Below are 14,351 nucleotides of genomic sequence, written 5' to 3' on the forward strand. Positions count from 1 at the left end.
GGATCACTGTTAACCTCATTTTATTTTGGTATTCGTGGGTGTACTACCAGTGTTCTGACCTCCTATGGTGGCATCACAAATGCAGAAACTCTGCTTGTCAAACCCCCTGATCCTGAACTTAAAAACACACTGAGATGTGTGATAGAAGTCGTTTGCCTGAGGCATCATGTTGTATAATTGTGTAGCATGAGCTCTTTGTGCATCCCAAGCATCACAGTGCTCCCTAGGGAAAAGAAAACCATGGAATTTTGTGGGCTACAGATATGACCTGTATAACACTTCCTCTTCTTTGGCAAACCCAGAGGAAAGGCAGTGATTTTCCTTTGGTTCTTTGATGGTTCCTATTTGAGGCTCAGGATTGTTGACTTGTAAAGCCTCTAACACGTTTTGTGTTTGACACGGTCATATTGTTCCTCAGTGGAAGGCAGGTAATAAAAGTATAACAGATAAGATTAAAAGCAATTTGAGAAGCTTTAAAATATTTTGCTTACAGAATAGGTTTTGGAATATATTAGTCGCCTGTTTTGTTGGAATATTAACTATTGCTTTATAGGTTTTTGTCATTGCTGAAACATGGCCAAAGGTCAGAGTAAATGTGCAATTAAGCTGACAAAGAGCCAGTGTCATCAGTCCCCATCTCCCATAAACATTCAGCAAGATCAGAAATACTTCTGTGTCTTAAGTTCTCTTCACACCCAACCTGTGTACAGTGCCCAACAGGAACCTCTTCCCGTGGATGAAATTCTTCATTCTACTGCTTTATTTGTTGTTAGTTATGAAAATCCCCTTGAAAACCAGCCATGATAAACAATTAGTGCTGGATGCAGACATCAGAGAATTCTGCATTGGTATTTTAATCCAGCTTCTCTTCAGGTGCCATTTACTTTGGAGTTCTTTGCTGCATAAAAGCCTCTGTTATATTTACTTCCATCAGGTAAATGAATTTGTCTCCCTCTTTCAGAAGAAAGAATGCCACTATTCAAGCTTGCCAAATTGAAAATGAACTAGAAAAAAGCAATAGCAAAATATATATCAGCCTAAAATGAACATGAACACAACTGAGCAGGGGTTAGGAAAGAACTGAAGACCTTTCTGAGGCTCTTGTTTTTCTCTGGCTTTTGTATGAGTCGTGCACTTGGAGTCAGATGAAAGTGCTGCAGGAAGTCTAGCGTTATGCTTACCACAAAATTGACATAATGGAACAGTAATTCTCTGTTCTTTCAGATAAAACCTGTCGATTGTGCCTCCTCCTATTGCACTTGAACACCGTAACTGCTTTTTCTGGCATGTTTAAAATATGCTGTTCTTATCTGTGTCAATTACAGCTTCAAAGTCTACCTCCATCTACCACCCATTATTCCTGGCTCTTAAATTATCTGATCACTCTCCATCATCTTCCACTTCAGAAATAACTTTTTCAGTCATCCCTTAAGAGCCTTGCTCAAATGGGCTAAATCTCAGATATCCTCTTTTGTCCTGCCTCTTTATCCTTTCCCAGGACAAATGCTCCTGGCTTGGTGTCATCCTCCTTGCTGTGTGCAGGTTTCCCCAGTGCATCACAGAATATTCTGGAGTGATGAACTGCCTTCCTCTCAGTGCCTCACCCTGGAACTGCACATGGAAGGAGATGTTTAGGGAAAGGGAATCAAATCCTTCACGGGAGGGGAAATCAGGACTGAGAAAACAGTAGAGACTTTAAATCCAGATTGTGCAGGAGAGTAATCCCTGACCCTTAGTCTGTAATACAACATACATGTTCTGCTGATTTTTGGATAGTAAGAGCTGTACTTCCAAATTCTAGTGAATGTCATGATGCCTGAGTCTGCCAGCAGTTAAACATTTTATGACTAGTCTGTAATTAAAATAATTGCTCCTACTCTGGAACATGTATTTTGTAGGCTTTACTCACTCAGAACTGGTGATATGTAAGGTGGATGTGTTTTTTTAATACATTTTAAAATGTACTTTATATTTATGATAAACTACTTACATCTTAATTTCTGTTAATTCTGAGTGGGTAGAGAAATGCTTTCCAAATCCTTTTTGTTCTGAGCTATTTAATGTTCATAGAAAAAAACCTTGAACTTAAAACTTGGTTCATAGAACTAGTTCAGTAAGTTGTTTGAACTTTCTCATGGAATTAAAAGGTTTGTCCGGCTCAAAATAAAATTTTAGTATTAGTTTGTTGTTGAGGTGATCAAATGTGAGAATTAAAGTAATCTTGGGGGAGCCTGGAAGAAGAAAAGACGTGGACCAAAAACGATGCTTTTGAATTGAAGAACAAAATATGTGCAATAAACAGCTCAAAGGAGGGAGTGCTTGAGGTGGTGTTCTCATGATGCACTTTTACTAGAACAGTGTCTCAGGTCACACTGAAACAGAGCTGCTCTTGTGATGTGCTTTAAAACACAGAGCATGACATCTGTTTCCTACGGCTCACTTTTAGGCTCACCACGTAATGACCTGGTGTGTGCTTGAGCCCACAAACAGTTTTTGTTGCCTCAATTGAAGAGAGGGAATTGCAGCATGGGGACTTCTACTGAGTCCAGGTTTGCTGCCAGAGCCAGCATTTCGTGGAACCATATCCCTGAGGGGTTTTGTCCTGGGGTCAGAGCTCAGTCACCCTCTGTGCAGAGATGTAAATGTGCATCCTTCTAATACCAACTTATGTAATCTGACTTTTTATAAGATGCTTTGTTTTCTTCTCCTAAGTGCTTAAGCACATTTTGATTGGCATGGTGCAACTGTACACCTGCTTAGATTTTGTCTGTGGCACAAAGGAGGGGAAGGTACAGAAGAAGCTTGTCTTACCTGGTTAGAATAGATTTTAATAATTTTAATATGGAATATATTGTACCATTCTGCTTTCACAAATTTCACAGGATGTGGGAGTAAGATGCTCTGGTCTTGTGTGCAGAAAGAAGATGAATTCATATTCTGTGTATGTCTTCATCAAAGTTTAAATATTTAAATATCAATCCTTAGTTATATTCATCACAGCCTATTTTGCTCATGCTTCCTAGAGAAATATCTTCAGTATAAAATGGTGTGATAGTTACTGCAAAGTAACTTACAGCTACCAAAAATCTAAATGGAGATGTCTGTGTGACCATGGTAATTTATGAATCATCTTCCTGGCATAGAACTAGAAATGCAATCTGCTTTAAATTTCCCAGAATTTAGCCTTGTGCTTGGTGCTCTGAGGCTCTTGGACAAGTACCCTGACATTCTTCTGTGGCTTTGTGTAGGACCACAAACCAGAGGAACTGGAGTACAGTAAAGCATCATTTAAATACAAGGCACAACTGCTTTTCAATGGAAAGTGCAGAGGTAAGAGGGAACGTGGAATAAAGGACCCTATGCTAGGCAAGGACAATGGAAAGCATGAAGCAGGAAATAGGTTATATGGTTAAGGGGGGGACACGACACAATATCCTGAAAAGTCCTATTGAAATTTTTAAATGCTTGCTTTTTGTTGCAGATTAATCAGCCACTCGATGGGGATTAACAGTGGAACACCTCTTTGTGTTGCCTTTCCACCTCTGTGTAGCACGAATAACAACTTCAGCACTTCTTCAATAATAATTATGAAACTGGTATTAACTGAATGGCAATTATGGATTTTTAACTCTAACTCACAGTAAACCAGCAAGCCATATGTTGAAATTCCTACCAAATAGCTTTTCATTCTTAGTGTCTCATATCTATACAAGAAGTTGCAAGATACCTGTTTGTACAAGAGGAATATAAGCATTACTTGCCTGAGGAACAGAAGCTGAAAGAGAAGACACCCTAACTTGTTTGTGGAGTTATGGTAGTATTATTTATAGAGCTATAACAGATATATATATTTTTTATGGTAATGAAAATGGCTCCTCAGAATGCTGACTCGGAATCTATGCAAGTTCAAGATCTACCTGTGGCCCAGATTCAGAAACCAGAGAACAAGGAGAATGAGAGCAGGGAGGAGACCATCAGTGAAGGATCCATAGACCGGATACCGATACGCCTGTGGGTGATGCATGGTGCAGTAATGTTTGGCAGGGAGTTTTGTTATGCCATGGAGACAGCTTTGGTAACACCTGTGTTGTTACAAATTGGTAAGTAACTATCATTTCTGTGAGTCAAAGCTTTCTGTGTATTTCTGCACTGATTGAAGTCAGGCAAAGAGGGAAGATGTGTCTGCCAACTAAAGGTACACGAGGTAAAAATGATTTTGGTTTTTTCCTTAGTGTCTGTAGCACAGATTCAACTGTGTGATCGTGTTTAAATGGGAAGGCCTTCTACATGCATTCATCTTCTAATATTGCTTCCCTCTGTAAAAAAAGTAACCTGATTTAGTTCTAAAATTCTATACTACAAGGTAAGTGTTCTAGAAACTAAAAACAGTTTTGGGGTATAAAGGATTGCAGTGAAGCATTTTTTTTAATTTATGGAGAAATTCTTCAGATTAGACTACTACTTTAGAATATCTAAACAGTTAATTTTTATTTTTTCCAGTGAACTACTACATTTATTTCTAACCACTAGAGAGTCTCATTTTGTGTGATTAATCTGCAGTTTGTAGCATATGAATACACATGAATAAACTATGATACCAATTGCCTTAGATGATAATGGGGGGAGTGGTGGGGTTTAGAATAAGAGTAGTCAGTGATAAATTTCATGGTGAATATTGTTATTAGGTTTCAAATAAACTGTTTACATTATTAAGAGTATCTGTTACTACCTTCATCAAATACAGACATTTGTCAATTGTATATCAGAAAATATTACACAACACGGAATGGAAATGCCAGACTGAGTGGGGAGTAAACCAACTGTGTGTACACTGTATAATTGTCTATATATTTATATATTACATGTTTGTTTTGGCTTACCTGTGCAGGTGTGCCTTACAGCTTGCTCAGCTGTGGCCAACCAGAAGCACTCAACCAACTAAATAATAATGTTCAATGGATACTATTTACAACATTGTTTAAAAATTTCTAGGTTAGCATCTTGAATGAAACACGTTGGGGGGCTTTGTTTGCTTGACATAAGAAAATGGCATTTTAGATTCAACTTGTGAGCATGTGATGTACAAGTCTTTTCATGCAGTCTTTCTGCAGTTAAAAATGTGTTTTCATCTGAAATTGCTAGTTGGTTTATTTTGAGTGAATGGAGTGAATAATCAGTGCAGTTAGTGCCATGGGAGATGCTGATGAGTTAAGCCTTTATGTTTTCCTGAAAATTTTCATTTTCAGAGCTCTTCACGGATCTGTTGTTTGCATAGTTGAAATAGATTCTAAAAAGCTCCAAAAAAAGAGCTTTCCTGATCAACCTGACTTGCTAAATAAAACACATGCAGCTCCATCTAGGAGTGTTTGTAACGTTCATAACTTGTTCTGAGGTTTTCCCTTTTGGGTAATTTGGGAATTGCAGACTTCAGTCCCTTGTACTAGCAGCATTGATTCAGTAATTGTCTGCCATGAACTTAAAAACTTGCATCCTGCTTTGCATGGAGAAGATCCCTGGTTTTGTAAGTGATGTTTTTGTTTGATTTGTTTGTGCTGGCATTTGGATGATTGAAATGTATGGCTGAGACTTTACCTTACCATAGGCTAAGGTCAGACAGTGTAAATAAACCATTCTCTTAATTACTGACCTGTCTTCCAGTTTACATTTCTTTTGTGAGCTTTTCTAGCTGTTTCCTCCAGATAATTGAGAAATACCTCTTCCCTTCCTTCCCTTACCCCAGTGATCAAAATAACATTGGGATTTAGGGGAAAGTAAGAAGAGGGCTCCCACTTCTAGAAAAGCTGCAAATTGACAAAGTGATGTCCAGGTCTGTGGGGATGTAGCAATGATGTTCCAAACCACAGAGATAAGAAATGGAAGTAGCAGTTACACATGTCAGTGGTTTGGGAGCTAATTGAAATCTTTCTGCTCAGCTCCTGTGCCCTCAGCAGGGCTGAAAACAATGTTGGATTCACTGAAGGGTTAGGTTATTCATGGGTGACTTATCTGGCCTCTTTGTTGATTACCTCTTACATGGTTCTGTTTACCGTTATCAACCCCAACATCTGTCTGCCTCAGCATGAACTATATTTATTCCTCACTGGAGGGGGTTGCAATATAGCTGTCGAACTGATGTGATACTCCCTTTGCTTCTTGTTTTGGTAAAAGCAAAAATCAGTTTCTGTGAGATTAAATTGGCTTGAGAAAATATGTTTGAGAATTGGCACCTGGGGAAGTGTGGTGACTCAACCAATTTTGCTTATAATACACTGAAGAACAAAAAGCCTTTTGGGTATCCAAAAAAAGATGACTCTTCACAGAGTGTGTTGAATATTAACAATTAAACTTTGCAGTGTGTGCTTGTGCTTTTCTGCACCTGGGAAAACCTTGGTCACTGAAATAATCTGAGATTCTTATCAGATACCACCATGAAAGCCTTAGGAACGTTAGTATGGTGTTACACACTCCGTGCTTGCAAGTATTTGACTTTCTTTGCAGTTTGAGTCCCCTGGATCAGAGGTGTAGTTATGATTTGGCAAATGACCAACCTGTCCTACTTGTTCTGTAACCCAGGAGATTTTATCAGCTGAAGGAGGTGGTCACTCACATGGTCCCTTTCCGGTTCAGTGGTGGTTGAACTTGTGTTTAAGGTTCCTGAAGTTCTGAAATTTTAACAAGAGAACTGGAGAGCATCAGTGGAAGCTGTTTGATCAATGCGTACTGTGGATTGGAAAGGTGCTGAAGTACCCAAGTTACTGCACCCCTGCTGAAAGAGGTTCTGAATCCTGACTTTAATCATTGTCTTTATTGCTATAATTGATGTTACATTGCTGTGTCAGAAATGCAGCTACAAATCTGTAACATCCTTGTAGTCATAACTGAGCTTTAGTAGCTTAGCAACAAGTACAAGCCAAATATATATTACATGGTTTTTTTTAATTCCAGCTTGCTCTTTAATTTCTTAGTATCTGCAGCTTAAGAATAAAAAATGAAGCAGTGAACTTGTTGAGAATTCAAACAATGTAAAATAACACCAAATATGAGAATTCCAGTCGGAGTCCAGATGAAATTATATTAGTTGCCACTAGCAGAAGTTACAATGCCTAAAAATCTCCATTAACCTTTTTGGGACCTATTCAATAAGCAGTTTCTCCCAGGCAGCATTAAATTTTATCAGAAAATAAGCTTTCAGTCCCTTCAGAACTTAAGTTTTACTTGTTCATGAGTCCAAGGGTTTTAAGAAACTGAATGATTCATGTTATTCTTGAGTATTAACACTGCTGTTTGCTTCCCCGGCACATAAACTGCATATTTCATAGGAGCAGGATGAGGCCTTTGTTTTCTGAAACATCTGGCACTTAATGCTGCTTATCTGTGAGAGGGAATTAAAATCCCTGCTATTGTTTATAAATGACAGTTTATTTTCTTCCATTATTAAACTTGGCTTCTAAGGATTAAGTCTCGTAAATCATCCCCATTCCATAAGTTCACAGAAGATACATGATAAAATTATTTTGTACAGGATTTTGCTTGAATAAAAGCAAAAGGAGGAGAAACCAAAGACTTGGTGTGGTGTAAACTTGGAGAAACTGTTTTTTGAAGAAACATCTTCAGTGAAATCACAATACATTAATTCTGTTAATAACACTTTAAACCATTAATAAATATGTAACTTGGTAGTTTCAGATTATTTCTACTTTAATTCAAACAAAATTTTGATTTTAATACAAGATGTAAAATGCATTTTAGTTCTTCTGAAAGGTGGGATTCATGTACCTGTTAGGGCTATGGAAGAAAAAAAAAACAACCTGTGTTCTGTGGCTTGGAGTGGCTGCTGCTTTCAGCATGAAGAACCCACTGTCTGATTAATAAGTAGTGGTAGCTGTAAACAAGAAATTTCACATTTTATATTTAATATGATAAAAGCTTTGTCAAACCTTTACTGTTGCTTCAAAGGCTCTTTCAACGCTATTGGTTTTTTTATGAATAGTTAATAGGCACGGAAGTGACTGTCAGCACCAGGGCTGTTCCTCATTCCCCTGCATAAATTAAATATATTACACTGGTGTTCTTTAAAAGTGTCTATGTACATTTACATAGTTTTATAAGGAGACATAAGGAAAGTGAGTTTACATGTGCTGCTTATCTATACAATGTCATTTAAATTTAGGGAGGTTTGTCTGGTGTGCTGCAGGAATAGCTGTGGGTTTTATGCATTTCATATCTGAGTGCCTCTCTGCGATGGCATAATTTTGTTTTACTGTGAGAGTTAATGGATTCTTGTAGCAAACATTGGCTAGTCTAACATTAAATATTGAAGTTGGTCATTTTAAGCTTAACCTTGAACATTAGTGTTGTTTTAGGCAATTACACTGAAGAACAGAATTTCTGGAAATTGAATATTTCACTGGTAATTATTAGATTTTACTAAAAAGAAAGGCTGAGCTATACAGAGCAGAATACTATAGATTATTTTTGTTTGGAAATTATTTCTCTCATTAGATCCGTTCAAATCAGCGAAAGGCTGTAGTTGCTCTAGTCTCATAGATGTAGGAAAGCTGTTCAGGAGTTTGGGCTGTTATTTTACAGCTAAAGCATTTAGATATAATGTCTCATTAAAAAAATATTATCTAACATTCAAAATTCATCCAGCCTCAAGCTTAGCAGACTGTGCATAAAGGGTCTTGAAATCTAGTTCATGTGAAATTGCCAGTATGGAAAAAGTGTGTTAAGCAATAATTCAAAGTGCTGATTCTGAGAAATCTCTGTGGTGGCTGAGAACTCATTATGCAGAAGAGATTCAGTATTTCAGAGTGGGCTCTTTTGGTCTGCAGTAGTGACTCTCCCCATTGAAAGGCAGTGTTGATACCTGCCTGGGAAGAATGCTTGTAGGTAAAGTGAGATTATGGAGATGTATTTAGAAACCAAGCATGAAATGTTACAGATGAATTGGCTTCTAGGTCTGTTCCTTCAAAGGAATTAAGGTATCAATTGCTGACTCAATTCGATGTGGAAGCAGATAGCCTTCCTAAGGCTAAGCCTGAGATCAAAGGAAATCTAAAAACCTGAAAGATCTCTTGGGGAAGAAGGGAGCAAAGGGTTGGATGGGCTGTTAGAGGCTGCCTCTAATTTAAGTGAAAAAGAGCTGAGTGACTGGAAAGCCTCTTGCAGATGGAGGAAGCTCTTCAACACAAAGCAGCCCTGAGTCTATTTCAGCTCAGCTCGAGTAGTTGAGTTTATTCTCATCTCTGCCAGAGGTTACATTAAGGTTATGTATTTTTAACTGCCTTTCTGCAAAGCTGCATCTTCCATTTCAGCTGTGTCCTACCTTACCTTGTTTTACCACAAAGAAACTGAGTTGCTATAACCTGTCCTTTGACTCCCAGAGTTAAATTCCTCTTGAATCCAGCTGCATCCATACTCCCAGGCATGGCTGCATTTGATGCTGAGAGTAAACTGAAGGATCTGAATTTCTCTTTGGAAGAATTAATGGCTTGAGAGCTGACCTGTCCCAAGAGAGGGCTGTAACACAGCTAACCTGAGGGCAAGAACTGAATATACAGTGGATCCAGAAAACCTGGAATAATAAACAATTAAATCCTTTTTTTCAGCCTTGTTAGCTTTAGAGTTAGTCTGTAAGATCATGTAAAGTTTGTATTCACATCTCATGTGGTAGAATGTACAAGACTGCAAATACTGTGCCTCAGGCACATCTTAATTGCTCTATAAAACCTCCCCACCCATCTTTTTATACTTATTGACTAATTTTATGCCCACTAAGGGGTTGTGTAAGACTAATTTTACTGTACTTTTTTTTTTTTTTTAAACTAACAAGCAAGTCAGGCTTTCATATCATGTATCACTCTTACATAAAATATCTTTTGACCTCGAAGCAATAGCAGCACAGATTTTGAACACAGATAGCCCTTAGTGGAAAGTTGGGTTAAAGATATATTTAAAGCCCTTTTAAAAGAAAGATGCTATGGAACTGTTGAGATTTTTTTATCCTGGGGGCAGTTAGGAGCATGTGCTTTATTTCCTATGAAGGCAAATGCCATGTGGTTTGGCAGTTGTGCAATAGCTGTTCCTTACAGCATTTTTTATATCAATGTTCTGTTTTTCTTTAAGTAACACCGAATGCAGCCTTCAGAGGCACCACTGATAACACATGGCAGATTTTCAGCTGGATAATGTGAGGACTCCTGCTGGCTCTAGGGTCCTACGGACTGTGAGTTTGGACGAAAAGCCTTTCTAGGAGAGGGAAGTTGAGTGCAAATGGCTTCAGAGGCTTCTCCCATAGCATGAAATGTTTCCTACAACTGTTTACCAGTAGGTAACTTTTTGTTCCCTTTTTTTGGCTGAATAAGGCTTGCTGGAGAAGCTACTTCTAAAATAAGGTTCATACTTACTATGGTTCTGTTTTTCCCCATTCCAGATCTTTAACAGAATTCCTTGAGCTTTTAATTGTATGCTGTGGAATGTTAATGTGGTTTGGGTTTTTTTTCCATAGCATAAAGACTGTTCACAGGAAAAACTGTTGAGTGAACACTCTTTGAATCCTCAGAAGTTTTCATTTTAAGAATTTGTGTGGTCTGAGGTTAGAGCAAGTGACCAGTATATGACACAAAAAATATGAACAGGTCCGAAAACTGTGGGCTGATAGAAACAGTGGAGGGCAGAGTAAACTGTGTAAAAAAACAGGCTGTCAGCAAAGAATGGAGGTTAAAAGCAATTTTTGATCTCATTGTCACCTCTGTTCTTCAAATACTTTTTTTCTGCAGCAATAGACAATTTAGTCTGTGATTTGACAGAAGAGCTTGAAGCCTCCAAAAATAATCACTCTCTAAGAAGTACATCTCTATCATTAGGTAGTGCTTCTTCCTACCTGTAAATATTTCCTGTCCAGCACACTGTCTGCTTTTTATCTGGAATACCCAAGGGTTAGGAGAGGCTAAACTATTTGGCATGACTTAGGTGTACTTTGAGATCCCTGTTCCCCTTCTTTGCCAAATTCCTTTTCTCCTGCCCAAAGATCTAGTAAAGCACAGAAATAAGGACTAATCACTGTGAGAAGCTAAGGGTGGTCAACTGGGTTTGGGAACCATACTAAACTAAAGCATTTTTTTAAATTTTAATTTTCATATCAACCAGTAGCATTAAATTCTTTTTCAGTCTGTTGTAAACAAGTAGTTTTTACATTTCTCTTATCATTGGGTCACCAAATTCACTTGAAATTCTTTCCTCTCACACATACCAGACCCACCTTGTTGTGAGACTCAAGGCAAGCCTTTCTGCTGCTTTCAAGGGCAGTTCTAAAGTAGAAATGGGCAAAGATGGGAATAAAGGAACTGCAGGATCCCTGTATTTTTGCTAAGATGTCCTGTGAGTAGAAGTAGGGGCAGACTTTGGCCTCCTGGCAATGCACTAAAATTGAGTGGTTTTAAACACACCATTATGCAACATCTTTCTTAGCCTAAACCCTTCCTCTTAATCTGCTTTCCACGCACATGCCCAACATCTCTTTATACTTCCGTCCAAACACCCTCATCTGGAACAAGATGTCTGGAGAAGCCTTGAATGAGTTTTTCTGCTCAAAGTTTGAATTTGACCCTCAGCTCTGACCGAGGTAACTTTGCCATAGCAATAACAGGTGAAAAAGGATAGTGCTTCCATGCTCCTTATTACGAAGTAATTGCCACCAAGGCAATTTTCCAGCAGGCATTTGCCTGCTGTTCATTGTAAAAAGAAACCTTTCAGCTCTTGGATGGGGTTCTGGTGGCGGAGCCTTGCAGATGCAGAACTGAGATTTGGATGCCCAGCACTGGAACTGGCAATCCCACACTTATATCAGTGGTGTTCTGTTGAGTGTGGACTGTGAGACAGGCTATGAAAAGGGAATAGCTGGGAACTCGTTAGTGGACAGGAGTCTTTTAAAGGAAATAGAATTAAAGCCACTTTGGAAATGAAGAGTGTCAGGCAGCCAACTCATGTGATGTTTTAATATAGAATTGTCAGAGCAGCAACCCCTTGAGCTTTGTTCCCCCTCAGTCTCCTTTGTGCTTGTTGCAAGAGTCTTTCTGTTGTGGTGCCTCTCTGGGACTACATTTAGTCATTCTCTTTTCACCAAACAGCAGTTGAGGAAGTTTCAGATATACTTCCTGCAGGCTGTTTTGCAAGAAATTATTGGAAATGTTTTGTGCTACTGATTCAGTTTGATAATATTTCATACAAGTCCATTTAACTAAATAGGGAAAATGCATGTTATGGATTGTGTCTGCATTGTTTTGGATAAATCTCCTATAGCTCATGTAACTCCATAAACATCTTCCTCTCCCTGAAGTCTTGAGTGGCTGGGTACAGAGCAGCACAGATGCAGATTTTTCCAAAAACAGATGAACCCAACTCTGTTAACATTTGATGATTTCAGTTGGAACCTCCAGGGGAATTTTTTGCAGTGTAGTAGATGCAGAGCATGTAAACTGCAGAATTTGAATCTGAGATTCTATTATTTTTAGGGAATGGTGTCTGCTGGGGTTACAGTTTTCTACAGCAAAGTTAGGTGCCATCTTTCCAGGCTTTTGAGAGTCCTCCATGTGAGGAGACAACTTCCACACTCAACTCCAAAATGTCCTAACACACTTCCAGGACAAGAATACTTTTCCCCGTGGAGATGCTGATACCGGGAAGGATCAACAGAAAGGCTCAGTCCCTACAGTGGTCTGGTTCTGTCCTTGGTATCAGCTTTGTCTCTGGCAAGTGTCCCATCATGAGGCAGTGCAATTGCTTTTATTATGCCAGTAAGTTTTGTATAACTTCTGCTCAGATCATCTTCACCTTGAATTTCTATCCTCCCCTGAATCCCAGTGTCTGTTCTTTCTGGCTCAAGTGATAAACTGAGCTGGATCATTTTCTATGTGTTCTTTGTATTGGCTGTATAAAACCACGAACTTCCTGGTTTTATCAGTTGTGCTGCTCTGTAAACAATGGTCTTTCAATAATTCAGTCTATCAGAATTTAGCTTGCCTCCCCTCCCCCAGGATAATCTGCAGATTCCAAAAATATCCTGTCTTTAAATGAGCTCTTGATCTGGAAGTGTTTTAATACCTCTTACAAATGTTATATCTGGATGCTTCTAGAAAGTAAAGTACTTCTTTAGAGAACAGAGATCAAGTTCATGCTCTTAAGAGTTCATGTAGGTGGCAGGAAAATAAATATTAAATTACATATTCTAAAATAAGTATTAAACTTGGGCACTCTGGGAAGAATCTTCATGAGTTAAAACCAAAGTGTCTCGGGTATTCAGATAAATGATTGTTTACTGGGGTTAATTAGTTGTAGTGGAGACAGTTGTGGTATTCATTTTGTTTTCTTTGCCTGATTTGGAAAGTCAGAGGCAGTGTCCTACCAAGCCAGACATTTCCTGGCAAGGCAGAGTCATTACAGGCATACCTGCTGCCTTACATGGGCTGCATCAGGTGACTTCAGGATGATTGTTTGTCGTACTCAGCTGCAATTTAAACAATTTTTGCAGTGATTGGATGTCACTGAAATATCTGATCTGCTGTTTTCTTCCAAGCTGCAGCAGAAAAGAAGAGCAGATGCACTGTACTTTGCTCATTTTATCTCCCCTTAAGTCATAATTCTGCAGAACTTTTCTGGCTGCTAGACTTTGGTGTTAGTTTATCAGCTCTGTAGTGGTTCTGCACTATGTGTGCTGTTGTAGCAAAAAGGTTTTGGGTATTCCTGATATTAATGCCTTTATAACATAGTGTCCTGAGAATGGCTTGGGCTGCAAGGAACTGTCAAGACCATCCAGTTCCACCCCCTGCAGTGGGCAGGGAACCTTCCACTACATCAGGGTGCTTAGAGCTCCATCCAACCTGGCCTTGAACATGTCCAGGAATGGGGCAGCCACAGCTTCTCTGGGCAACCTGTGCCTCACAGGGTAGAATTTCTTCCGAATATCCAATCTAAACCTACCCTCTAACACAAAGCAAATAATGCTTACTTAATACTGACCTTAAATAACAGCAGAAGGAAACTTTGTCATCTGTATGAAATTAAAACAGAACTTAAATTCTTTTCTTTCCTTTCCATTACAAGCAGCAGAACTATGCCAGAAACACAGTTTTCAAGCCCAAACTGGCTGACCTCTCAGAGGTCATGGCGGGACCTGTGGTGAGCAGCAGTGTTGACAGCCCTTCCTCAGTGACCTGCTGGGTCCCCCCGTGCAGTCTCACTGTGTAACACTGGAGAAGCTCAAGAAGTGCATGGGGGAGCCTTCAGGACATTTGAGGTTGGCATGAGAAAATAAGATTATGTAACCAGTTAAAAGGCTGAGGGTGGTTCTT

The 14,351-nt window shown here is 39.0% G+C and overlaps 1 protein-coding gene across 3 annotated transcripts in view; it reads left to right on the forward strand.

Annotated features, from left to right (window-relative positions):
- Positions 1–14,351, forward strand: part of SLC45A4 (solute carrier family 45 member 4) — a 69,773-nt gene that overhangs the window by 29,353 nt on the left and 26,069 nt on the right. For 2 of the 3 annotated variants that reach the window (XM_083885182.1, XM_083885184.1), the window contains 2 exons: positions 3,249–3,330; positions 3,482–4,100. In XM_083885182.1, the coding sequence (XP_083741308.1) occupies positions 3,857–4,100 (244 nt within the window). In that variant the 5' untranslated portion in view covers positions 3,249–3,330; positions 3,482–3,856. The remainder of the gene's footprint in view (positions 1–3,248; positions 3,331–3,481; positions 4,101–14,351) is intronic. The other variant, XM_083885183.1, reaches the window with a different exon arrangement.

The sequence above is a fragment of the Zosterops lateralis genome, assembly GCF_965231275.1.
Source record: "Zosterops lateralis genome assembly, chromosome: 1".
NCBI lineage: Eukaryota > Metazoa > Chordata > Aves > Passeriformes > Zosteropidae > Zosterops > Zosterops lateralis.